Source organism: Cnephaeus nilssonii (genome assembly GCF_951640355.1).
Source record: "Cnephaeus nilssonii genome assembly, chromosome: 21".
Taxonomy (NCBI): domain Eukaryota; kingdom Metazoa; phylum Chordata; class Mammalia; order Chiroptera; family Vespertilionidae; genus Cnephaeus; species Cnephaeus nilssonii.
In genome coordinates, this window is record NC_137092.1 from 12,432,087 (window position 1) to 12,457,887 (window position 25,801).

The 25,801-nt window shown below is 42.9% G+C and overlaps 2 protein-coding genes across 3 annotated transcripts in view; both read right to left on the reverse strand.

The window, feature by feature from the left end:
- Positions 1-22,791, reverse strand: part of LOC307093525 (late cornified envelope protein 3A-like) — a gene marked incomplete at both ends in the record, with an annotated part of 51,623 nt that extends 28,832 nt beyond the window's left edge. The window contains one exon of one of the 2 annotated variants that reach the window (XM_079761693.1): positions 22,721-22,791. In XM_079761693.1, the coding sequence (XP_079617819.1) occupies positions 22,721-22,791 (71 nt within the window). Of the gene's footprint in view, positions 1-22,485 lie in introns of those variants that run through there. The other variant, XM_079761694.1, reaches the window with a different exon arrangement.
- KPLCE (KPRP N-terminal and LCE C-terminal like protein) lies at positions 8,467-9,180 on the reverse strand (the record flags this gene model as incomplete). The annotated part of the gene is made up of 1 exon (XM_079761692.1): positions 8,467-9,180. The coding sequence occupies one exon, from the start codon at positions 9,178-9,180 to the stop codon at positions 8,467-8,469; it is 714 nt and encodes a 237-aa protein (XP_079617818.1).
- Positions 22,792-25,801: the final 3,010 nt, after the last annotated feature.

Below are 25,801 nucleotides of genomic sequence, written 5' to 3' on the forward strand. Positions count from 1 at the left end.
CTGAGGTTTTTTCAATCTTTCCATATAAATTCTTATATATATATATATATATATATATATATATATATATATGTATGTATATATATATATATACATATATATATATATATATATTTTTTTTTTTTACTGATGTTAGAAAGAGGGGGGGGAAGATAGAGGCTTAGAGAGATAGAAACATTGATAAGAGAGAAACATCATTGATCAGCTGCCTCCTGCACACCCCCAACAGAGGATTGAGCCAGCAACCCGGACATGTGCCCTGACCAGGAATCAAACCAGTGGCCTCTTGGTTCCTGGCTCAATGCTCAACCACTGAGCTACACCAGCTGGGCAAAATTCTTAGTGTCTTATGACCTCCACCCTCAAGAATTGCAGTAGTCAGGGTTTTTTCTTGGCACAGAGTACCATTTGGTGTTTTTCCCTAAGTCCAGTTTCAAAAGACCTGATGTGTGTTTAAACCACAGAGTACCTATGTGTCAACCAGGGTAAAGGTAATGGCATGAAATAGTATCACAGATTGTCACCATGTGGCTGTTTAATAAATGAAGAAACAAGGACACCTGAAGGCTGTGTCAGGAGAACAAAGAAATGTTAATACTAAACATATCACACAATGACACAAAATAGAGCTATATATCTATGTAAGTGTTTTAGACATTTTTCAAATTTGATAATGTTGCCTCAGTTAAATAGAAGTATATGTATGTTTCATTGCTAGGATAAAAACTAGGCTAGGCAGGTTGTACTCAGTTGTACAGAGAATTTGGGGTTTCTGAAAGGCTTCCTGGTTATCTTGCAACACTCATACCATCAAGCAATAATATTTTAAGTCAGTACTAAACCAACTACTTTTTAAATCATAGTAAACTCTCAATCATCACAGTGGCAAATGCAAAGTCCTGCTTAATCAGATCCTCAGCCTCATCGAATGTGACCAACATAGCATCACTGGGTTATCAATATCCATAATCTAGAGCACAGCAAAGGGGACTCATTGGCAAAGATACATCAAACACTAATCTTCTTTGGCTGCTGAGAAGCCTTCAGCTACATCTTAACTCCTCACAATTGCTCCCCAAGTAGTCTGGTGTTTCATTTCACTGCTTTTTCTCAGAATTCTTTCCTCTGCTCAGAACACTCTCTCCTGTCCCTCTCTCCCCACCTACCTCTATTCCCCGTGTATGCCAAACATCTACAGATATTTCCCATATTTAATAGTGAGCTAAATATGACATTTAGCTCAAACACCATTGTCTCCATCAGTCTTACCTGGCTCTAATCACACCACTGTCCCAGGTAAAATGAGTCACTTTTGGGTCCCCAAAAGTCTTCTTTTATAGGACCTACAAATGCTGCACTTCTTTGCTGATGTGTCTGGTTTCTTCACTAAATGATGAGCATCTTGGTGGCAGAAGACTATGCCTAGCAAAAAGTCAGAGTCCTAGAAAGTGCACGTTAAATGTTTATTGAATGCATTATGTAAATCAGAATAGCAATAAGCCCTAAGGGCCAATTTAAAAACTTGGTTGTCTGATAAGATACAAGGAAAGACTTCAGTGGACATAAGTTCCCCCCACACCCCCCGCCAAAAAAAAGATAAGATTCATTTGTTAAATTCAAAGTAAAGATATAAGTTAAACTTTTATGTTTGAATTATTTGTTTATTGTGGATTTCAAAGATATATGACTCTACAGTTTAGAGATTTAATATTTCATATAATATATATTTTTCCTAAATTTAATCTTGAGGTTTATTTATTAGTATAACATTAATTTACTTATTACAAATCCCTTTTATTAACATAAAGAAGATTAAGAGTTTTGTGGCCTCCATTAAAATCATTTAAATTCTCTGGGTCTCAGTTGGCCTAGATAAATTCTGAACTTATTTCTGTTCCTAATGTTAGATTCAAGTTATAGAAATAGAGATAGAATTGAAAAAGAGAGAGACAAAGAGATAAAAATATAGATTGAGGCAGAACAATGATATAAAGCTATGACAATAAACAGTGTCAGCATTAGATATGTAAATAGAAAGATGAGAGGAGAAATTTGTACAATAAGATTATATACATTGTTCATAAAATATGGGTGAAATTAAGATAAGAATATATGATTCTTCATATCACACACAAAAATTAATTCAAAATGGATCAAGACATTAAAACTATAAAATATTAGGAGAAAACATAGGAGTAAATCTTTATGGTGTTGGTTTAAGCCATGGCTTCTTAGCTACAACACCAAAAGCACATGCAACAAAAGAAAAAAAGATAAATTGGACTTCAGAAAAATTAAAAACTTTTGAGTTGCAAATGATACCACTTAGAAAGTGAAAAGATGACCTACAGAATGGGAGAAAGTATTTGCAAATCATATATCTGAAAAGGGATTTGTATCTATAATATATAAAGAACAAAGATATCACAATTTTAAAATGGATCATGGATTTGAATAGGCATTTTTCCAAAGAAGATATTTATATGGCCAATAAGCACATGAAAATATGATCAACATCATTAGTCATTAATAAAAGGCAAGTAAAAACCACAATTACATATCACTTCATGCCTACTAGCATGCCTATAATAAACAAAGATAGGCAGTAACAAGTATTGGGGAGGATATGGAGAAATAGGAACCCTCAATACATTGCTGGTGGGAATGTACATGGTACAGCCACTGTAGAAAACAGTTTGGCAGTTCTTCAAAAGTTAAACTACATGACCCACCAACTCCCCTCCTAGAAAAATGAAAATCCTACCAAGAAAAACAAAAATATCCACTCAAAAATGTGTACATGACCCGGTAACGTGTACTGAACTAGCAGGTAATAAAGATAAACTTATACTCTAGAAACACTCTACCACACTGAGGAAAACTTGCTATGTAAACTTTATCCATTACACTTTATATTATAAAGAGGTTGGTAATCAGATTGTTGGAATTGGGGGGACACCCATCAGTTGCCTTTTGTAGGGAATTTTGATTAATTATAAATGAGTTTAAATAATGGGAAAGAGCCAGCCATTGCCCAGCACACGGTAGATACTCACTGTTTTTTCCCCCTGCATCTATGATAAACATCAACAAATATTTTCATATCTGTGTCATGAACATCTATTAAACATCTGATGGCCCAGAAACAGCCCACGTATGTGAAACTGTGTGATAATTGGAAGGTCAATTGGAAATATGTGGATCCTTTCTCTGATCTCTATTGAAAAAGTAGCTCAGATCATTAAAGGTGCAGCACTTTCTGAGGCCACATTCGTTAGCGGTGTGATGTGAAGGATGCAACTGTTGGACATAGATATCCTCTTTGGGAAACGATCGCATTGTCCATGTTTAATGCAGCATTTCTATAAGTGCACAACACACTGTTACACAGTGGTTGGTACGCATGGAGTTCATTACAGTGCGATGTTTCAAACAACTCATTGTTTCCTGATGCATTTAAACATGGGAACCTTTCTTTATAATGAATTTTATGGGAACGGAATTTAGGAGACTGATCTAACCTTTCGGTTTCAATAACGGTGGACCATATTATTCTAATAACCTGTCCTAATAAAAATGATGCATGAAATCTACTTATTTATATTGACACACATACATATGCATTCCTTACTCTCTTATGTGTAGGTATGTATACACATACACACAGAATAGGGATATAAATTACCAGGCAAAAACGAAAGGAAAATGAAACAAAATAGAAACTAGAAACATAGCAGAGTAAGGAAGCTGCTTTTGCCCGAGGGCAAAATCAAACGCATTGACTTTTTCCTTTTTACTTTGTTTGGTGAGGAAGGCAAACATCAGAGCTCAGGCTCCCCACAAGGTGGCAGCTCTAATAGGGGACCCTCCAGAGGTAGCAGGGCTCGCTCAGGGTAGGGGTGAACCAGAGGAAACCAGCTGGGCAGACTCACTGCTGTGCTCCAGGCCCCTCGACCTGAACCTGGTAAAGGTGGTTTTAGAACAGGAACTCCTCTGGTCCCCTGGGAGAAACCATCATAAATCATCTCTAGAGAGAGGCACTTGCATCCTAGGCTTTCATTTATTCCTAAAAGTACATGTGCAGGCCAGTGACCCCTCACTGTCCCCTCCTTGGCTGAAGTATTGCTCAGCTCTGGCCTACACTTCATAATAGGCTTTTCATAAGTTTCCCTGACCCTAGCCTCTCCATCCAAGATAGGTTGATTCCTCTATGCTCCCAAAATGCCTTAGTTGCTGTATTTACCATTTTTGTTTTGTTGTTTGGTGGACTGCCTTTACCAAAAGACCGTGAGCCCCTCAAAGGCAGAGACATGCCTTCTTCATCCTGTGTTCCCAGCACTGAGCACTGCTCCCTGCACCCAGCACTTAGGACAGAGCATGCATCCAATAGTGTGTATTCAATGAGTGACCAAGCCCTTCTGAAGGTATGGAAACTGAAGGGGAGAGTTCCAGTGTGTGAATAAGGCAGGTAACTCCTGAGATGTAAGGCCATCTCCTCTGGCTTGGCTTTCCAGGGCCACCTTGGTTTGTCCCCAGGCCACAGGTCCCCAAATGCGGGGACAAGGAACAGAGGATGAGGAAATAGAACGTGGAAAATGGGGAGACCCAAGTGAGCAACAGCTGTCATGAAAACGAGAATGAGATCTATGCACAAAACACCTGCTTTGAGTCCTGCCCCACCTCCTACTAGTCATCTGGTTCAAGTCACTTAACCTCTGCACCTCAGGCTCCTCAGCTGTTACATCGAAGCAGTAATGACATCAATTCTGTTGCATACGGTTGTTTTTCAAAACGAGGTGATAGATTTGGAATTGCTTTGTAATTCAAAAAGAGCACGTAAACTAGCTTTTGCACTGAAGTTTTTGGTTTTATTATTAGTGGTATTTGAAAGGAGACCCAGAGAGAAAACGAAGCACAGAAGTGACGCTGAAGTGAAGTGAAGAGAAGGTGAAGACAAAAATCACTGTAACAGAAGCAGATTCTCAACTGTCATAAAGGCACTGAAGCCCTTCATATGTGGGAACTCAAGTTCTAGACTGGAAGGCGGAACCACATATTGGTTAAGAACAAAGGCTTCAAAGTAAGGCCTGGCCTAGTAGTTAAGATGAACAGGTGTCCCAGCAGATCATCCATGTGAGTTAACACGAGGCCTTGCCATGAGGATCTCTGAGGATATTAATCACTATCAATCTTTCTCATGCATTTGGTGCTGTACACATTATTCCACCCCCTCTTTTTTACCCTGTTGCCCAGCCCCCTCCAACACCCACCTGCCTCACAGAGTCTCCTTACTAATCTGGTTGTCAGTAACCATCAGCTGGGTGGAGATGCTTACACCAACGACAAAGAATGACATCTGATTGTGACATTTTCCCAGCCAACTTCTGTCTGGTGACCTGGCCTATATTCCCTTCTTGCAAGCTCTGAGCCCAGGAGAGTAGCTGTTATCTTATCTGGGTGCCCGCCTCCCACCGCCCACTGAAAGGATGGAACTAGTTATCCATCAAACTATACCCCATTTCTACTTTCTTGAAAAGATATTTCTCTGAACTTTGAGGTAGATTCAAAGACTTGAAAGTACAGACTGTCAGAGATAGTAAAGGTCCTTAGGGATGGTCTCATCCAACTTTTTCATTTTATGGAGGAGGAGACAGAGGTCCAAAGAGGTGAAATGGCTTATTCGATGTTACAGAAAGAATGGTGGCAGAGCTGGGATAAGAACAGATGGGAGAGAAAATGAGGGACAATAGGCATTTGTAATGTCGAGTTACACATTCTCATAATTTTATCCATGAAGAAACCCTTCTCTTGTTGCATTTTATTTTAGAGCTATAAAATTCCAAACAACGAAAATCCCTTAATATTTTTCATTTAATATGATTGTCACTCTTTAAGTTGCCTTTCAGATTCACTGACGAAACCCCTTCAACCAGGAACAGGAAAATGGCTTCATGGTTGTGGAGCTAACACACGCTAGGTGCCATTTTAGGCAGGTTTATGAGACAGGATCCCTCAGAGTGGAGAGAGTGTATAACTTGTCTGATATCAGAGGGTCAGGAAATGGACCTGTCTGGCTCAAAAGCTCCTGGTGCTCCCCCCATACCTGCCAGGCAATTTACATCAGTCATTTCATTGCTCAGAAAAGAGAAGCTTCACATGCACAGTGACTAGTGCAGCGCCCAGAACATAGTAGGCCCTCGATCAATAAAGGGCGATTCCCTCTGCCCTTCCCCTATAGGAGTCAAGAACAGATTTGAGTCATTTTTCTTCTGGATATTTAATAATATTGGTGATACATTCATGTATAACATATGGATAATATACTATGACATACAAAAATTTAGATGTATATAGCCATATTTGTATTGATTGTTTATGGGAAATATTATGAAGTCTATCTCTATGTATTAACCTACCATTGTCAATAATTTTTGCATAGGCATTTTTCTGAAAGAGAAAACATCATTGAAAAATATAGCACACTGGGAAGTGGAGTTTGACTTCTATTCGGCAGGTTTTCCTCTTCTGTGACAATTGTGCAGAGCAGACTCAGCCTGGATCCCAGCAGAGAGCACCTCAGCCTGTCCAAGGAAGCTCTTCCCAGCCTCCCAGGGGTTTGGCTCCACGTTCTGGGCTTGCCGTTCTCTTTAAGTTGCTCATAGAATGTCCCAGGTGAATATTGTAGAGGGACCACGAGTCAGAAAATCTGGATTGTCTTACATAAGAAAGGACATGTTACGATTTTTTAAGTTATAAAAGAAACAGGCTAGGGTAGAACTTTTAATTAGCCTAAAACCTGCTGAAACGGAATACTCGGAAGGTCACTTTTATAACCATAAGGTTTAGACATAAGCGTGCCAGCACTGTGCAGCCGTGTGAAGGTACCTGTCCTGGGAGACAAAAGCCACCAACGTTGACGCTTGAAGGCACCTTGAAGACCCAAACTGTGAGAACTAGATCCAGAGACAAGTTACACACAGCAGCATAACAGGGCTAGGAGAGAACAGGTAAACGAATGCTACTGGGCAGTTTTTTGGATTATTCTTTCTCTGCTGCTGGGCTGCAAGTTCATGGGATTGGATTGGGAAGGGGGGAGGGGGAGACAGAGTCTGATTTGTGGAGCCACAGGTAATTTAGTGTTCAAAGGCAGCGTAGCAGTCAAAATGACTTTCTGCTACCAGTATGTCCCAGGGTGACTGAACAGAGCTTGCTTAGAGGCAAACATGAGATTACCTGCTCTTATTTATCCATTTGTTTATGAATCTGCCAAAAAATTTGTCTCCTTATGGGGTTGCTTGGAATAGCAGTTGTCGGTCTACCTATATTTTTAATGTGTGTGTTCACAGTTTCCAGCTATAAAAGTCCACCCCAAAGCCTCTGGAGCAGGGGTGGGGAACTAAGGCCCTCAAAATCATTTGGTCTGGCGCTGCCAAGGCATTAGGGGTGAGTTAATTACGTGTTTGCCCAAATGTAGCAGGCTAATTTTTAAGTTGATAATTTTGTACAGCCTGTGAATGATGCTATAAATATCCAAATGGCCCTTAGCAGAAAAAGGTTTCCCCAGCCCTGCTCTAGAGTTAGCAAGCAAGAGAGAAAGAAGATCACGCTACTGAGAAAGGGTGACTGGCCTTGGGACCCAGATGCTTGTCCCACGAGGCTCACCTTTCTCTTGGAGACTTCTCACCACCAAGGCTGCCTCACCAGGGCTGATATGGGGAATGCCTACCTATTTCAGGGAGTCCCACCCAGCCTCTTCCCTCAGGCCTTTACCCTTTGACTTCGGGAGGGCAAACCTATCACCATGAGAAAATGTAACCCATACAGCCACCATGGGTTCAAGCCACTCACACAGTAGCAGGGGCATCATCCAGTGATCCTCCCCAACAGATCTGATTTTGCATTTCCTTCAACATCCAGGAAGATGAATTTTGAGTTTACTTACATTCAGAGAACATGCTACCATGAGGACCTCATCATGGCCAAACCTTCTCCTCGGACTAATTAGAGGGCAGGCAACCTTCAACCTTTAACTCTTCAACCTTCAAATCTCCACCCTCAGATCCTGCTGACTTGCAGAGGGAGGTTTATTCCGAGCATTCTAGAAAGCATAGGGATCCCACATGGGATTGCACCAGCTTGGTCTGCTTGGTCATGCCCCCGTGGACCTGTCCTCTAGTTGAGAGTAAGAAAGAGTAAGAAAGGAAGGAGGAAGAGTTTCTAGTGGAAAAACATGGACCAAATAAACAAACAGGAAGTCACCGAATTGCATCCAAAGTTTTATTCTTGCCAAAGTCTGGGGGCTGCGCTAACTCTGGCAGGCTGCCTTGATAAAGAAGCAACGTGCGGAGGTGAAGCGATGAGGTTCTACATCACGGGGAAGACAGAGAGCAGGCAGGGGCAGGTGACGGTCCAGAAGGTAGAGCAGGCGTTGAATTTGGGAGGAGGGCTAGAGCTGTGTTTCTGTATTTAGCAGCAGCAGTCATCCTCGCGATGACAGCACGCGGGACCTTCAGACCTCATGGGAATAATTCCCAAACAGCAGATCCCAGAGCAGCACCCAGAGCTGCAGCACCCGGAGCTACAGCACCCGGAGCTACAGCACCCAGAATCCTCACAGCAGCCAGATGATCCTGAGTTGCAGTTCTGAGGCCGTTGGACCCAGCGTCTCAGGGGACTCACCCCGAAGGTCCGGGGAGCCAGGCAGCAGTAGCTGGTGGAACAGGGAGCAGAGCATGGATCAGGGACACAGCACTGGGCGCCCGAGCCACCTGCAGAAGACTGAAGGTAGTAGTAGCTCTGGGAAGAAGAAGGGTACTGGACATAGTATGTCTGGGTCGGGTAGGCAGTTGGGTATTGCACGTAGGTCGTCTGGCACGGAGCTGGGCACTTCACGTACGTCTGGCAGGGAGTTGGGCATTTGACATAGGTCGTCTGGCACGGAGCTGGGCACTTCACATACGTCTGGCAGGGAGTTGCACATTTCACATAGGTTGTCTGGCATGGAGCTGGGCATTTCACGCAGGTTTGGGTTGCGCATGGAGCTGGGCATTTCACGCAGGTTTGGGTTGCGCATGGAGCTGCGCATTTCACAGTGGTAACTTGGGCACCTTGCGCAGCCCCCAATCCCGAACCTTTCACACAAGATGGAGGGAACTGCACCTGCTTCTGCTGGTCACACATCTTGCTGTGCTTTGCAAAGTCTGAAAAGAAAGGTTTAGTCAGAACTAGGAGGATGCCCAGGGGCACCTGCAGCACCCGCTTTGGATAGCGTGATCTGTGAGGAGTAGTTTTTCAAGAAGGTCATGGGCACCCAGAAGCTGCCAACCTGGCATTCAGGTGGACCTGCTACCTTAGGCTCAGCTCTTGTTCTCTCATGTGGCCGTGTGACTTTGGATAAGGCACCACTCATCACTGGGCCTCAGTTTCCACAACGGAAAATGAAGGGCTTGCAAGAGTGATGTCTGCATTTCTGCCCAACTCTCTAAGCCTCCTCTCCCCTCAGGCACTGTGGTGTCTGCATTATGAATGCTTCTTGGAAAACTGTTGTTTCCACTGAGTTTATCTTGCCATCAATTCATTCAAGAGTGGCTTTCCAATGTCACCCCAATAAAGTTATTTTAAAAAAAAAAAGAGTGGCTTTCCTTCCTCCTGCCCAGCCAGGCAGACACAGGGAAGGCAATTTCATGTCAATAGACCCCAAGCCAACATGAGTCTCAAGCTGAGCCTGGCAGAGCCTAACAAGGCCAAATTTGAGTAAATTTCCACCATTTTCTCTTTGGATCAGCTAGACTGTCACTTTCCCTCCTTAATGGCTCTCAGAGAGGATGGCACAACTACAGTCAGCGAGAGAGGATGGTTACCCAGTTCTCTGAAAAGCCCTTTTCCCACAAGCCCGATAGCTCAGCTCACACCTCTACCCGCCTCCAACCCTCCAGCCTCCTGTCCTACCAGCTACTGCCCTCAGCTTTCTTCAGCGATGGCCCTCAATGCCTAGTCCTGACCACCCTCCTCCAGACTTTTCCACGCCAACTCCATCACGGCTCTCTTTCATTCTGTTGTTATCCCGGGTACAGAGACTTACCCTCTGCTGACAGGAACACGACTGGAAGAAGCCAGCGATCTGAGGAGCTGGCAGTTGGGGAGACCTTTTATAGGGTAGTAGTGAGGCAATTTAATGGTATCTGAATGAAGCACCGGCGATCACGAGGACAAGGGCCAGCACTGCATTGGTGAGATTCCTCCCCAGTATGTCTGGCTCTTCAGTCATAGGCAGGGCATGTCTCTGCTTGACATTGAATTTGCCTAAATTATTCTTGTCGCCTTCTTCATGAAGCAAGTCAGTCTTCTTTTTCTACAAGTTAGGAGAGATGCTGATGAGATCTGTCCCCATGAAGTTGTTTCTGGGTCACTTGAGTCTTCAAGGACTTATCTAAGATGTGATTAGTGGCTCAATTTTTCACACTAGCTGTGCCAAGAGCTACACTGCATTTTTCCCAGACTAAATGAAGTGTTCTTTCTGAGGACTTTGATGGTAGCTCCTGCTGGTCTGGGTTGCTGCACATAAAGCATTTGGCTCAGTGGTCTCTGCCTCAATATGGCAGCAAGGCCCTCAGGAAATGCTTTGTCCCATGGACTGATGGGTTATTCTAAGTTTATTTGGGAAACGAGGTGAATTCTTGATGATCCCAAACTCCAGGATCTATATCTAGGCTGTCTTTCCCCATCTTCTCATGCCCTATGATCTGCCTCATCTTCATCTCTCTGAACCTCATTACCATGCCTAGATCCCCAAGAGCCCAGCACAGGGGGAATTCCAGCCAAAGGAACACCATGTGATAACAATAATAGTAGAATCTAACATTTAGTTGAATTCTCTTTGTGTGCCAAAGAGTTCATGAGATACATACACTTACAGATGGCCGTGTTGCTGAGGCCCTGAAAGACTAAGGAAGTTACCCATTGTCACAAGCAAATAAGTAGAGAAGCAGGCATTTGGCCTTCATAAGGCAGTTGGCCTTCATAAGCCATGATTTTTAGCACTATAATACATTACCTTTTATTTCTGGATATAGCTTTGTGCCTGAATCTCTGCCTCCTTTTCTTTCCCCAGTGCAGTGTATGTAGGAAGAGAGGTAGAAATAATATATATATAGAACTTACTATGTACTAAATACCATCCTACTGCTTTATCTGTGTTACTTCATTTGATCTTCATAATAACCCTGTGGTGTAGGCTATGTTAATCCTAGTTTTACAGAAAAGGAATCTAAGACCCAAAGGCTTAACAATTCCACCAAGGTCATCCCGTTGGTAGGTAAGGGGGTATCATTGAACCTAAGCTTGTCTACTTTCGGAGCCCACACTCTTCCCACCAAGCCATGTTGAGTCGCCCAATGTGGAAGGTTAGCTTGCTCCTGAGCCTAGCACTGTTCCAAATACCCATGCCCTCAGATCAGCCAGCCCAGGCCCCACCATGGTCCCTGTGGCCTTTCAGGTGAAAGATGCTTCTGTATTTGTCCATAATGGATCCCCAAACTCCCCAGGACCCATAAGCCTTAAGGCTCTAAAACTTCCTAAATAAAAAGGAAAAAACACAACAACGCAAACCCCCACTACTTCTTAGGCACTTCTCACTCCAACCCAGGTCTTTCAAGGTCTGTCCCCGAATAGTTTGGAAGAGGCAAGAATCGGAGATTCTGCCCCAGACGTGGAAAGTTTCCTGCTTCCTCCTGCCATTCGTGCTTCTGGTAGGCTTGTAACACTCCATAGCTTCCTCTGAGAAGCCCACCAATCCCTCTCCCCAAGGGGATGGTGTAGTGGGGAGGAATGTGGTTCAGGCCATTCCAGTGCCTGCTCGTCTAAGTGGCCCACATCAGTTAATACCTAGGCCTGATGTTTTATGGAGGAAATGGAAAAAGGGTGATCTTTTATTGGGCTGGACACTTCACATGGGATATATTATCAAATTTAGTCCCCTTAAGAGTGTCACAAATAGCCGAAACCGGTTTGGCTCAGTGGAGAGAGCGTCGGCCTGCGGACTCAAGGGTCCCAGGTTCGATTCCGGTCAAGGGCATGTACCTTGGTTGCGGGCACATCCCCAGCAGGGGGTGTGCAGGAGGCAGCTGATCGATGTTTCTCTCTCATCGATGTTTCTGACTTTCTATCCCTCTCTCTTCCTCTCTGTAAAAAAATAAATAAATAAAAATTTAAAAAAGAGTGTCACAAATAAATAAGTAAACAAACAAATGTGCGCAAGCTCACATAACTAGAAGTGGTGGATTCAGAATTTGAACCCAGGTATAAGAGACTTAAAATTTACTGTCTTTTCCACCATAGCATGCTGCTTCTAGTGTTAAAATCTACAATGTTTTAGGAACTATACCTTTCAGCACCTAACAGACACAGTTAAGAAGCCCACTACCTTACGCGTAGGATGGGCAACCCCACTTTACAGGGAAGAAAATGTCCTAGAAGGCCAGTATTTTAGGGCATGTCGACGAAACAAGAGAGAGCGTTCAAGGCACAAATGGAACGAAGCCCTTGTCCTGATCCTGCCACTGCCTCACAGAGCGATTCCACTGTGGCCTGCAGTCTCTCCCACTCACTTATTAAATTTATTGGGATAACCCTGGTTAATAATATTATGTAATTTTAAATGTACAAGATTATAATTCAACATCTGTGTACTCTAATGTGTGTTCCCCATCCAAATTTTAGTCTTCTTTCATCACCATATATTTGACCCCCTTTACCCACTTTGCCCACCCCCTGTCCCTCTTCCTCTCTGGTATTCACCATCCTGCTGTCTGTACTATGAGTTTGTTTTATTAGTTCCTTTGTTACTTTTTTTTCATATTCCCCATATGAGTGAAATAATATGCTTTTTTGTCTTTTTCCGTCGACTTATTTCACTTAGCATAATACCCTTGAGATCCATAATGTTGTCACAAATGACAATATTTCATCTTTTTTATAACTGAGTAGTGTTCCATTATATTTACATATATATCATACCCATCCACTCTAAAATAAAGAGTTAGATGAGGCCCCTCCTGGGATAATCTATGATTATGGAAGTCTATTCTACAAAGGAAATGTACATTTCCACATCCTAGTCATCCATGGAGTTATTCCCACTAGACTATAATTCCATGCATTGGCAACTATGGACATGTTCACTGTATATCACCTGGCTCTAGCACAGGACCTGGGGACCATTCACTAGACAAACATAGAAACGGATGCAGGAATGGGGATGCTTTACACTGATGGTAGAACCTAGACCACCTTCCTTCCCCCATGTGGTGAGAGCACATTCTGCTGTTAGCCAATCTGTGTGTCCTGTGTCATCTGTGAGCTCTGATTGGATCACTTCCTGCTCTGTGGGGTTAGGCTCTCACTAATGGGTTTGACATCTTTAAGCAGCATTAACATCACTGGTGAGAGATGCCGCTTCCATGTGCCACCAAAACAGGTGGGTGGGTTGTGTCCCACCCATTTTACAGACTGAGAAGGCAAGGCATGGTGAAGTCAGATGACTGGTACAAGTGCCAGGGTGAATCACAGGGCTATCTTCAAACATATCTTTCCCTTTGGACACAAGCTCATAAAATCAGAGACTTGTGGACTCACGCAATAGTAGTCCAGTAGACTCACGGGGTAAGAAGGGAAGAGAATTAGGAATTCACAGAATCAGAATCCTGGCATCTCTGAGGTACAGGGGACTAACACATGTCATCGGTCTGGCCCCTGCCAGGAGAGACAGGTCATCTGACCTAATGGGCTATTCTTCTTTAAAAGATTTTCTGGTCTTTAAAAATTCTCTACAGTCCCTCTGGTTAGCTCATTTCAGGACTTACTACCATCTTCATAGTCAGGAACTGTATACTAGAGTATCTCTAAGGTTCCTGAGAGCCTCAGCATCCACAAATCCTGACATTAATTATGTGTTTGAAGCTGTGCTCCTAAGTGCATGAACCAAACCAAGATTTTAACTCAATGGTACCACCAGCCTCAATCAGGAGATCAGAGCAGGAGTTGCCCAAGTTGACCTGTTGCTCCCTGAGGGCAGGGCCTGGGACTCCTCTCATCCTGGGAGCTTCCTTTGACCAGGGTCTAGAGAGGTTCTGAGGGCAAAATCTGGGTCGTGTGCGTGTGCGTGTGCGTGTGCGTGTGTGAAAAAGAAGTGGAAGGTATTAAGAAGCCACACACCTAGGCGAGAGAGAGAGAGAGAGAGAGAGAGAGAGAGAGAGAGAGAGGAGACACAGGAACATTGTATCCAGTAAGAAATCTCACTTCTGTGTCTGAGACTAGAAGATAGTGCAGAGGCCCTTCCCTCGGAGCCCGTGTCCATGTGTGTCTCTCTTCTGGGCTCAGCTATGACACTTGCCCCAGAGCCTCTGCACCATTATTTCAGGGACAATCAGAGATTTCTCCTAGATTATCAAGATATCATATTGTAGAACCACAGAATAGACAACAGGCAAAAACTTTTACAGGCACTGGGCTCAGCCCTTATATTGTAACAGGCCCACAGGAGGGAAGAAACTTGCTCAAAGCCACACAACCAGGTAGGAGCAGACACCAGACAGGAATCTCTGAATCCCAACCAGGTCACAGACCATTACGACATGTGGTCACTGGACAGGCTTGCTAGGGAGCGTCCTTATCTGGCCGCCTCCTTGCCTCCCTCCCCTCTCCCAAACCCACCATGTTTATTTTGTTCACACCTATAGCCTTAGATCTTGAAACTGCTCTTGGGACAGAAAAAAAATAACCAATAAATATCTTTTGGATGAAAAGTCCAAGCAAATATTAATGTGAAATAAAGCATGCGCCTAACATGTGAGCCAGTACTAAGTGACTGTCGGTTAGTTTTGCTGGTATTTCTACCTTATATCCACCATCAACCACATGCAATAATCCAAGTTGCATTCAGTCCTGAGCAAAAAGGCTGAATACAGGTGGACAGGGTAAGAAATAAGTCTTTTCTTTTAATTCAGAAGAATTGCAGCCTAGAAAGGCTGTGACTCTGTCACAATAGCCCCTGGTCAGGCTGGCCACCACTTTCCACCCATTTTGGAAAGCACCGGACCATCACCATCACCATCTCTCTCTCCCTCCTTCTTTCTCCCTCAATATGTCTGTCTCTTGTGCTTGCATACACGTGTGCATGCACACACACTCAGATAGGCACACATGCACTCTGGTAACCATTTTAAAAAGTGAGTTTTCTTAACATACAAGATAATGAGTTGTACAGAAGGAATTCTTCTCACAATTAAAAATGAAATCACTAAGGCAAAAATCCTCCACAAAATCAAAAACATTTTTTTTTCTGTTCCAGACCACAGATACCTAGGATGAGAAAATTTAGCATTGGATGTTCCCACCTATGGAAAGTTCCCTCTGGGAACCAACTTTTTTAATATATTTCATAAGATTTATATATTTTTAACTTTATTTTATTTTATTTTAATACTAGAGGCCCAGTGCATGAAAATCGTGCACTGGGGGGGAGGGGGTTCCCTCAGCCCAGCCTGAGCCCTCTCACAGTCCGGGAGCCCTTGCTTCCGGGGAGCAGGCCTAAGCTGTCAGTTGGACCTCCTTAGAGCTACTGTGGAGGCAGGAGAGACTCCCACCACTGCCGCTGCGCTCGCCAGCCATGAGCCCGGCTTCTGGCTGAGCGGCGCTCCCCCTGTGGGAGCACACTGACCACCAGATGGCAGCTCCTGTGTTGAGCATCTGCCCCCTGGTGGTCAGTGCATGTATAGCGACCAGTCATTCCACCATTCAGTCGATTTGCACATTAGCCTTTTATTATATAGGATTTTTATTGATTTCAGAGAAGAAGGGAGAGGGAGAGAGATATAAAAACATCAATGATGAAAGAGAATCATTATCAGCTGCCTCCTGCATGCCCCACACTGGGAATCAAGCTCACAACCCAGGCATGTGCCCTGACCAGTAATCGAACGGTGACCTCCTGGTTCATAGGTCAGTGCTCAATCACTGAGCCACACCGACTGGGCCATAAGATATATTTTTTATTCATTTTCTCACAAGGCATCTAAAAACACCTACCTTAAAACATAGAAGTTTAATAATGACAAAGCTGATGCTGGTGTTGATGATGAATTTGATAACAAGGACATGGAAGATGACTCCCTTCCAAGCTTGCATTTCTACCCTTGAAGGACCAGGAACTAACTGCCTTCATGACAGCTTCTGCTACCAACTCAGATTGTCTGCATTGGGGTAGAGGTGGGAAAAGAGTTTCCTGGTAAGTATCTCTCTAGGAATGTCCTTCCGTCACCCCATCTCTCCCCACTAATACAATGTTGCAATCATGTCACTCAAAACTCAGATGAGAGTCTATGGAAATAGGGATGAGATCATGGGCTACAGGAACAGTTATCATAACAACCGTTATCATAACAACCTCAACCACATCTGGGCCTTTAATCTATGACCAACACTGCCCCAGTCCTATGAAAAATAGACAAATAAACTTCAGCTTCTGCCCTCACTGAGCTCACAATTTAATTGGAGGAAGACGCAGAGACACCTGAGAAGTTAGATGGTAATGCTGACCCTCAAGACACAAGAGAAACCAGTAGACAGGGCATGACTGAAGGCAAATTCCGGAGTCTACACCATGTTTCTCAGTAGGCAGTTTTTTAAAATGCTGCCAGGACACCACAATCGAACAATTGATTTCAAAATTTCTGGGTATTCCTACAGCAGTGTTGTTGTTTTTTTAATTTTTAATTGAGTTTTTACAGAGAGGAAGGGAGAGGGATAGAGAGTTAGAAACATCGATGAGAGAGAAACATCGATCAGCTGCCTCCTGCACACCCCCTGCTGGGGATGTGCCTGCAACCAAGATACATGATCTTGACGGGAATCAAAACTGGGACCCTTCAGTCCGCAGGCCGACGTTCTACCCACTGAACCAAACTGGTTAGGGCAGCAGTATTTTTTTAAGATAACTAGTTTATTGTATATACAATTGAGATAAAGGCCAATTATCATTCTAGACATAGAGGAAGAGATCCATGTTAGGTAAAAAAAATCTGTTAAGACTTCATAGAAGAGGCAAGGCAGACACTGGGTACTTAAGGTTGTACAAAAATTACTTCAGTGGTTGTCAAATTGTAGTCCTGTAGAGGATTAGCATCATAGGTGCATAAAGAAATGTGTGTGTTTTTAAAGAAAATGAACAGATAGCAGTCCTTTTTTTGAAATTCACAAAAGTATTAATGCTCAACATGCTCTCAATTGTATGTTAAATATATTTTTATTTAGCATACAATTCACAAATGCCTGCATAAATAAGCATCATAAACAAAATAACCACTAAAATGGAAAAATAATGGGAAAATTCAAGAGTGTAATAGCTTGCACACATGATTGTCCCAGAGTTTGCATAATATTTAACCAGTTAAATACTCCTAGTGTAGATTTAATTTGCAAATAACACAATGATAGACTTAGAGAGTAAAAAATATAACAATTTATTTGAACATAGTTAGAATTAGAAAATTCTCTGAATTGATCACAGGCTATATATAAGCAGATTCTGGTTTGAATTTATGAGTAGAAATGGCCCTTTACATATGCACTACTAAACATGAAATATTTATAAATCACCTGAATAAAAATTATTCATAAAACTACAAAATGAGTAGCATTACAAAATACTGCAAAAAGAGTTGAATTATGATAACTCATTCCATTCTCTTAGAATGGAAGAATAATTTACATAATAAATAAAACACCAAACAAAATTTATAGAGCTTGCTGGGGACATGAATCACTAAACTACTCAAGTTAATAACTTTCAAAATCTTATGTAATCAATAAGAAAATACTGAGAGCTTAGAGATTAATGGCAACAGTAATTTTTTTAATTACAGCATAGATATTTCAAAGGAACAATAAATGTTCAGAAAAATAAATAGAGAATAACAATTGTAAACAATAAAGTATAATTTCATATCCATCATTGATTCTTTTAAAAAGCTACTATCCAATTCTGGATTAGATGCATTAAAACTACCCTCATATATTTCTGTTGCAACAGTTTTATAATCAATTTTAAATCTGGAAATTGAATTTTAGATAATGTTCTAAAATATTAAAATTTTTCAGAAATTTAAGATGTTAATTTTTGTATTATTTATAATCATAAGCACACAAACTCTAGAAACAAATATAGAATAATAAAGTGTTGATTAAACAAGCATGTTGTAAGTCTACAGTTATCTTCATTGGGAAGTGGTCATGATCTCTAGGAGGTAATTTCTAGGAGACCCATTCTGCCCCTATGTGTCTGAATCTACCCACCCATCACCTAGACCCCCTGCCTTGACTGATGGGTCCTTATCACACTTCGCTGGAGCAACTCTGAATTGAAGATGGAGCTAATTTTGCATTTGCTCCACACCACAATGGAAGAAGTCCACTAAATTAAAAGTCTCGTTGTAAGTAGATTCCAAGGACTTCAGCTCTGAGAAGGAACTTAAATACAATGAAATGAAACACAATTCAATCATAAAATTTGAGCTTTATTGTTGAGTAGGGTTTATAAGGTCAAGAGCAAATCTGAGTCTACATAAAGCATGTTGAGCCCAAGAGGTACAGGACAAAATGGAAGGGGAGAGAAAGAACCATCAGGCTGGGCCAGGCCCACGATTATTTGGTATTTGGTTCTTCCTGTATTGCTCCTTAGTGGTCCTCAGGGCCCAGCTCAGCAGCAGCTCCCAGAATGCTGACAACAACCAGAATCCCTTCCTCACCCTCCCATGACCCCAAGGGCTCATAGTCACAGCAGCCTGAGCTCTGGGACTCTAAGATTCTGTTTTCCTCTTTGTTGGTCCCTGAGAGACTGCCAGGGACGTATGTCCCTGTACCTGGTAGCAGTGCCTGGTAGCAGTGACCAGTGAAGAAAGGGGGAGAAGGAAACAGTAATGCTGAGCTCTCCATCTTCATAGTTTGCTTCCTCCCACACTGGGCTCTTGGCCCAAAGTTAAGGAAATGGGGAACATGAATATTGAGGCAACTAGCAGTTGCTCTCACGGTAGAAAAAATGGGTGGGCCACTGGGTAGCTAGAAGCAGCAAATGCTGGGTGTCCTGCATCATATCTGATATCTGACAGAAACACACCTGTGATCTTCATCACAAAGACTGAGGAAACTCACACCTACAATGCCACCTCCATGGACCAACATGAGAGGGTGCCAATGTGAGGTGAGGATGGAAAATTCAATTTGGCAATTACCTGGGAGTTTCCAAAGGTGTAGCTCTGAAGGGGTGTGCCCTGCATTTACTCGGCGGGAGCCACTCACTGACTTGGCCTTACCTATAATTGAGGAAAACTATGCAAGTGTTGAAAAGTGCCATTTGAAGGGGCTCACCCAGCTGTGGATACCTTCTGCTATGCCTCTTTGCTTCTTCCTAAGTCCCAGACATCATGGTTGGAGCCCAGCACCCTGGGGCTCTGGCAATTTTGTGAATAGAAACCAGAACTAAGGACAGAGGAAGAGCAAAGGAAAAGGAACCCAGGTCCTTATTGGCGTCATGCAGCTACCAAGGAGCCCTGAGCTACTAAGAAGGGTGGCTACCTGGGCTCAAATAAAATAAAAACCAAAGCCTAGCAGCCATTTCTGCACAGGGCCTTTCACACAAAAGGCGCTCATCAGAGAGGCCTCTGCATTCAACTGCCTGCCTACAGCCTCTGCTAGCTGAGCCAGCCCTTATAAAGATTTCCTGGAATCCTCTTTCAACCAATAGGACTAAGGCTTTTCCCATCCAATCAGAACTGTGCAGCTCTGACCAATCAGAGATGCTCTATTTTGACCAATCAGGACAGTGCTTTTTGGATCAATCAAACTGCCAGGATTTGGAGCCCTTATTTACATGAGGACAGACCAATCAGAGACCAGAGGCAGAGATTCCTGTCTATATGAGCCAGCTCCTCTCTGGCTCTGAAAGCACTTTTCATTTCGGTGAAGACTGAAGACTGTGTCTCTCCTGGTGATTTAAAACAGTGAAGATGTCTCCCCAGACGCACAGGAGCTGAGTTGTCCCCCTGGCCTGGCCCCCACCACTTCCCAGTGCGCTGTTTTCATAGCAGTGCTGTAGCACTTTTACACAGACAGGTAGCACTTGGGTCACAGTTGAGTTGTTTGCATAAAGTTTCCTTTTCCACTTCCAAAGGTGGGGAGGGGATTCCTGTTGGGGTTCAATGACCATCAGTTTACAGAATCCAAATCATCTTAGATGTTATTGACCTCAAGGTAATTTAAATTCCTTTTGAAGTGCTTGTATACACAATTCTTATTGTAACTATTTAATATTGTCTCTTCCACTGGTTTAAAAGCTTTATTTACAATACACAATGCCTACCTCACTTGAGGTCTCCAGTGACTCTTTACTAGATAATCGAAGAATGAAAGGGCGATTACAGGAAGAACTTTGTACAAAGCAAGTTATGCAAATTAGATGTTAACTTACAATAAGTTTATAGATGCTGAAGAGGATAATGGTGATGTTGGAGATACCAGAGACTAAATTTCTGAGTCAACCTCCGCCTGCTCTTGCTTCTACAGGTGACACCTGGTGGTGGTAAAGGGCATGTTCATTGAAGGTCATGTCCCTTGACATTTAGGCCTCTTTCCCTTACCTCATCTTTGTTGAATAAGATGTCAGTGTTTACATCTTTCCTGTTAATATTAGATATTTAGACTAATTTTTCCTTAACTAAAAATGCTGCTATAGATCTGCTTTAATAATTTTCCTTGTTCGCATATACAAGTGTTTGATGAGTTAAGATAAACATTTTAATTGTTGAGACAAAGAGTATGTCATTTTTGTTGTAATAGTTACAGAAAGTGTAACTCCAGTGACTACAATTGTCTTCATATCCTGATTTCAATTCTTTAGATATACACTCAGAAGTGGGGTTGCTGGACCATATGGTAGTTCTTATCCCCATCAAAACCTTAACAGCATTTTTATAGAAATAGAAAAACCATTCTAAACTTGATATGAAACCACAAAAGACTGCAGATAGTCAAAGCAATCTTGAGAAAAAGAAGAAAAAAAAGCCAGAGTCATCACATATCCTGATTTCAAAAAACATTACAAACCTACAGAATTAAAACAGTATTATACTAGCATAAAGATAGATCTGCAGATGAATGGAACAGAATAGAGTCTAATAATAAAACCAGGTATATATGTATATATAGTCAACTGATCTTTGACAAGGGTGCCAAGCATACACAATGGGGAACAGACTTTTCAATAAACAGCTTTGATAAAACTGTATGTTCAGATGAAAAAAAAGAAATTGAGCTTAACTCAAAATGGATTAAAGACTTAAATCTAAGACCTGGAAGTAAATCTCCAGAGCTTCCAGACATCAGTCTTCGCTATGATTTCTTGGCTATGACACCAACAGCACAGGCAACAAAAGCAAATACAAACAAGTGGGACTAAATTAGATTTAAAATCTTCTGCGTCATGAACATTCAACAGAGTGAAAAGGCAACCTACGGAGTGAGAGAAAATATTTTCACACCAGGTATCTGAGAAGAGGTTAGAGACATGTACAGGGTTCCAGTCTGTGATCCCCTGAGACATTTCCTATGTTCTCTTTCTTCTCACTTTTCTCAGAGCCTCCCTTTGCAGAACGCCCCATCTATTCGCTCAGGGAAAACCCTCAGTTCATTTCCTTCAGACTTGACTAACTTTGCAGGTTGCCTCTCTCTCTAAAGTCAATCATTTGTAGGTTGACTTGATCTTCCTCCCTTAGACCTTTCCTTCTGCCTCCAGGCCCTGAGTCCTCTTTGGTCTCATTCTTCTCGATTTCTGATCTTCTCTACCACCTCAATATAGACGGGGGATCCGATGTTAGATAATTGCTCCCCACCATGTGACACAAGAGAAGTCAGCCCTTTCCTGACAGTGTTCTCAGCAACCACTCTCCACTCCGCTCCCTCCCACCCACAAAGTCACCCAGGGCCTCTCCTGTGAGACAAATCCCACCCATTTCATGGGTCAGCCCCATGTCAGGAATATCTCCTGGTGCTGGGATGCTGGACCTTCAGGAGCTGTAGGAGGCAGACCCCCTTGAGCAGCCTTGGGAGGAGCAGTCAAACAAGTGAGAGGCAGGTGGAGAGAACAGGCTTTATTTTTCTACCTGTTTAGACACAGGCGATAACACTTAGAGGCAGACACAGGCGATAACACTGAGAGGCAGACACAGGTGATAACACTGAGAGGAGGGGCTGCCCAGAAACTTGGAAAATACATGCCGAGCACCTTCTGGGGGGTGCTCACCCCTCCCCCAAGAACATTTCAGCAAACCAGCCTGGGAATATTAGAGTGGGGTGTCTGGGAGATGCTGGGTCCAGTTGGGGCTTCTCCTCTGGCTTCTTGTCTCTTCTAGAGTCGCTGGTCTCAGCAGCAGATCCAGGTCAGCAGCAGCCCCCAGAGCTGTGGCCACAGCCCGAGCCCCCAGAATGCTGGCCACTGCCAGTGTCACAGGAGTCGGAGCTCTGGCGCCTGCATCGGTGGGACCTGCGGTGGTGCCTGTGGTGGCTCAGGCAGCAGCCACCCTCAGAGGAGCTGGGGCCACAGCCGCCCCCAGAGCTCAGAGCACAGCCAGAGGGGGCTGGGGGCAAACACTGTGCTGGGCTCTTTGGGGGGCACTTCGGGGAGGGGCACTTGGGGGTGCACTTGGGAGGGGGCTGGCACTGCTGCTGGTTCTGCTGGCAGGACATCTCGACAGGAACTTGACCTTGAACAAATAAAGGACATGTTGAGCTCAGAAGCTTCAGAAGTTTCAATGTCTCCTCCCCACAGCTTTTGTCAAACACTCGTCCTCCTTGATGACCAAGCTGCCTGCTAAGCCAAGCTCTGAGGGAAAGACATGGGAACACGGAGGGGCCACATGCATTGGGATAAAGCACCTTCAAGGATGCCTGATGGACCCATGTGCATCCCTGACAGCATACTCAGCAGGGATTGGAAGGAGTCCTCAGGACCTTGGCTTTTGGGGTTCACAGCCCCCTGATAGGTGCCTGAGTGGCTCCTTCCTCACCATCATCCTCCCCTGACTGCTGCCCCCTGTGGGCCTCTTCCCGCTGGTTCCATTCAGATCTGAGCCCCTCTTCCTACACTCCCAGCTGAGGTCTGTCCCCTTCCAGACACTCACCGGATGCAGAGGAGGCAGGAGAAGCTGTTCCTGGGGAGGCTGTGGATGGGGAGCCCAGGGCAGGAGCCCTTTTATCCTGTGCTGGTTTGTGAGGCAGGGCCCGAGCATGCAGCTGCTTTCACAAGCAGGGGGAGGTGACAGCCGGGTGCACCTCCAGGACTAGGCTTCCAGCCTTTCCCCTGAGCACTTGCATAACGTCCAACTCATGAGGTTCAACCAGGAAGCAGGATGACTGACCACATAACTCCCGCCGGGCTTCCTGGAAGCCTGGCACTCCCCTTCCTTCCTTTCTTCCTGCCTTCTCCCAGCTGCCATGCCTTGGTTCAGCCTGTCTCAGGTACTGTCCTGGGAGCAAGGATGGCTATGAAAACATTCTGTCCTTCCATTCTACCAAGAGACTCACATGAGCAATTAATAAATTACAAAACAATTCCAAGTGATACATGTAATTTAATGTGCACAGTGTCTCCAGGCTGTCCATGACCTTCAGGTATAAGCGACTACTTCCCCTTGAGCTCCTGGCAATGAGATGCGGGCGAGGGACGGGACTGGTGTAGGGCCCTGTCTTGCGGAGTGAGCCCTCGGATGACCTCCTGGCACCCGGGGAGCAGCATGGAGTTTCAGGCATGAAGGGAGCAGACCCAGCTAGGTGCTCATGGACAAATAAGGACATTGACCAGAGTTAAAAATGTGTATTTCTTTCTTACTGAATTTATCTAAACTCAAAACTATTTGCACACTGGAATCTATCATACTATCTAGCTATAGTAAAAAATATAATTAGGGCTATGAACTTTAATAAACCATATGTAATTTACATAATTTTTGCTGTTGTAATAATATCATATCATGGATTTATATTTTCTTATAAAGAAAAACGTTCATGACCTTTTGTTAACTGGTAAAAAGCAGGTGATAAAGCAGCACACATAGTTAATTAAATGATTTTGAATGGGTTCTTTTTTATAGGACATGTGTTTTACTCTTTAATGACCATTCAAACCTATAGGACTAGCTTCCTACCTTGAGACAATTTTGTTTTTCTCACTTCACTCTGAAATTCAACCACACTGAAGCAGTGACCCCATGAGTTATTTTAAGACCCTACTGAGGGCCCCGGCTGGTGTGGCTCAGTTAGTTGGGCATCGTCCAGTGCACCGAAATGTTGCCAGTCCAATTCCCAGTCAGGACACATGCCTGGGTTGTGGGTTTTATCCCTGGTAGGGGGCATACAAGAAGCAGCTGATTGAAGTCTCATTCTCACATTGATATTTCAATAGTCCTTTCTCTCTCTCTCCCCTCTCCCTTCTTCTCTCTCTAAAAATCAATAAAAACATATATAAAAAAGAAAGAAATGGTGCTGAAACAATTGGATATCTTTATGTGTAAAAATGATTTGTACCTGATACTACATGTAAATATTAACTCAATATACAGGGTGTCCCCCAAAAATGTATACACTCCAAGTCTGTAGCTTCTGTTACATTTTGAAAATGAAATGTATTTTAATAAAAACTGCTTTTATAATTATTCAAAAGTATGTATACATTTTTTGGATACCCTGTATATGGTTCAAAATGTAAAACATAAACCTTTTAGAGTAAAACAAGAAAAAAATCTTTGTGACTTTGGGCTATGCCAAAAATTTTAGATATGACAGAAAAGGGGGCATTTCAAAAAAGATCTTGATAAATTGGACTTCATCAAAATTTAAAATTTCTACTTTTTAAAAGACACTGTTAAGAAAATGCCAAAAAAAGTCACAGACTTGGAGAAAATATTTGAAAAATATTTATCTGATTAATTACGTATGTCCATAATATATAAAAATTCTAAAAATCAACCATAAGAAAATGGACAAACATTAAAAATGGACAAAATATGTGAACAGACATTTCAACAAGGATATATGGGTGGCAAAGAAGCCCATGAAATGACACCATCATTAGTCATTAGGAAAATACAAATTGAGAACAAAATGAGATACCACTTTACACACATTAGAATGGCTAAAATAAATAATAACAATAGTAATAACTGGCAATACCAAGTACAAGCAAGGTTGTGGAGCAACTAGGTCTTCAATGAGAGCTGGCAGGAAAGCAAAATTGTACAACCACTTTGGAAAACAGTCTGTCAGTTTCTTTAAAAATTAAACATACACTATTTGCCCCAGAAGCTCTACCCCTAGGTTTTTACCAAGATTAAAAAAAAATTTATGTTCACAGAAACACCCGCAAGTCAGTGTCTATAGTGGCTTTACTCATAATTGCCCTGAACTGGAAACAGCCCATGTGTTTCAACAGGTGAATGGATAACAAATGTGATACATCCGTACAATGGAATGGTACTTAGCAATAAAGAAGGAATGAACTACTAATATAAGAAACAACAGAATAAATGTCAAGTGTATCATTCTATGTGAAAAAAAAAAAAGCCAGACTTTAAACAACAGGGGGGTGAGGGCATGAGTGGGGGGGATGGCGGGAGTAATGGGGGGACAAGGACACATATGTAATACCTTAATCAATAAAGAAATTTAAATAAATAAATAAATAAATAAATAAATGCTACAT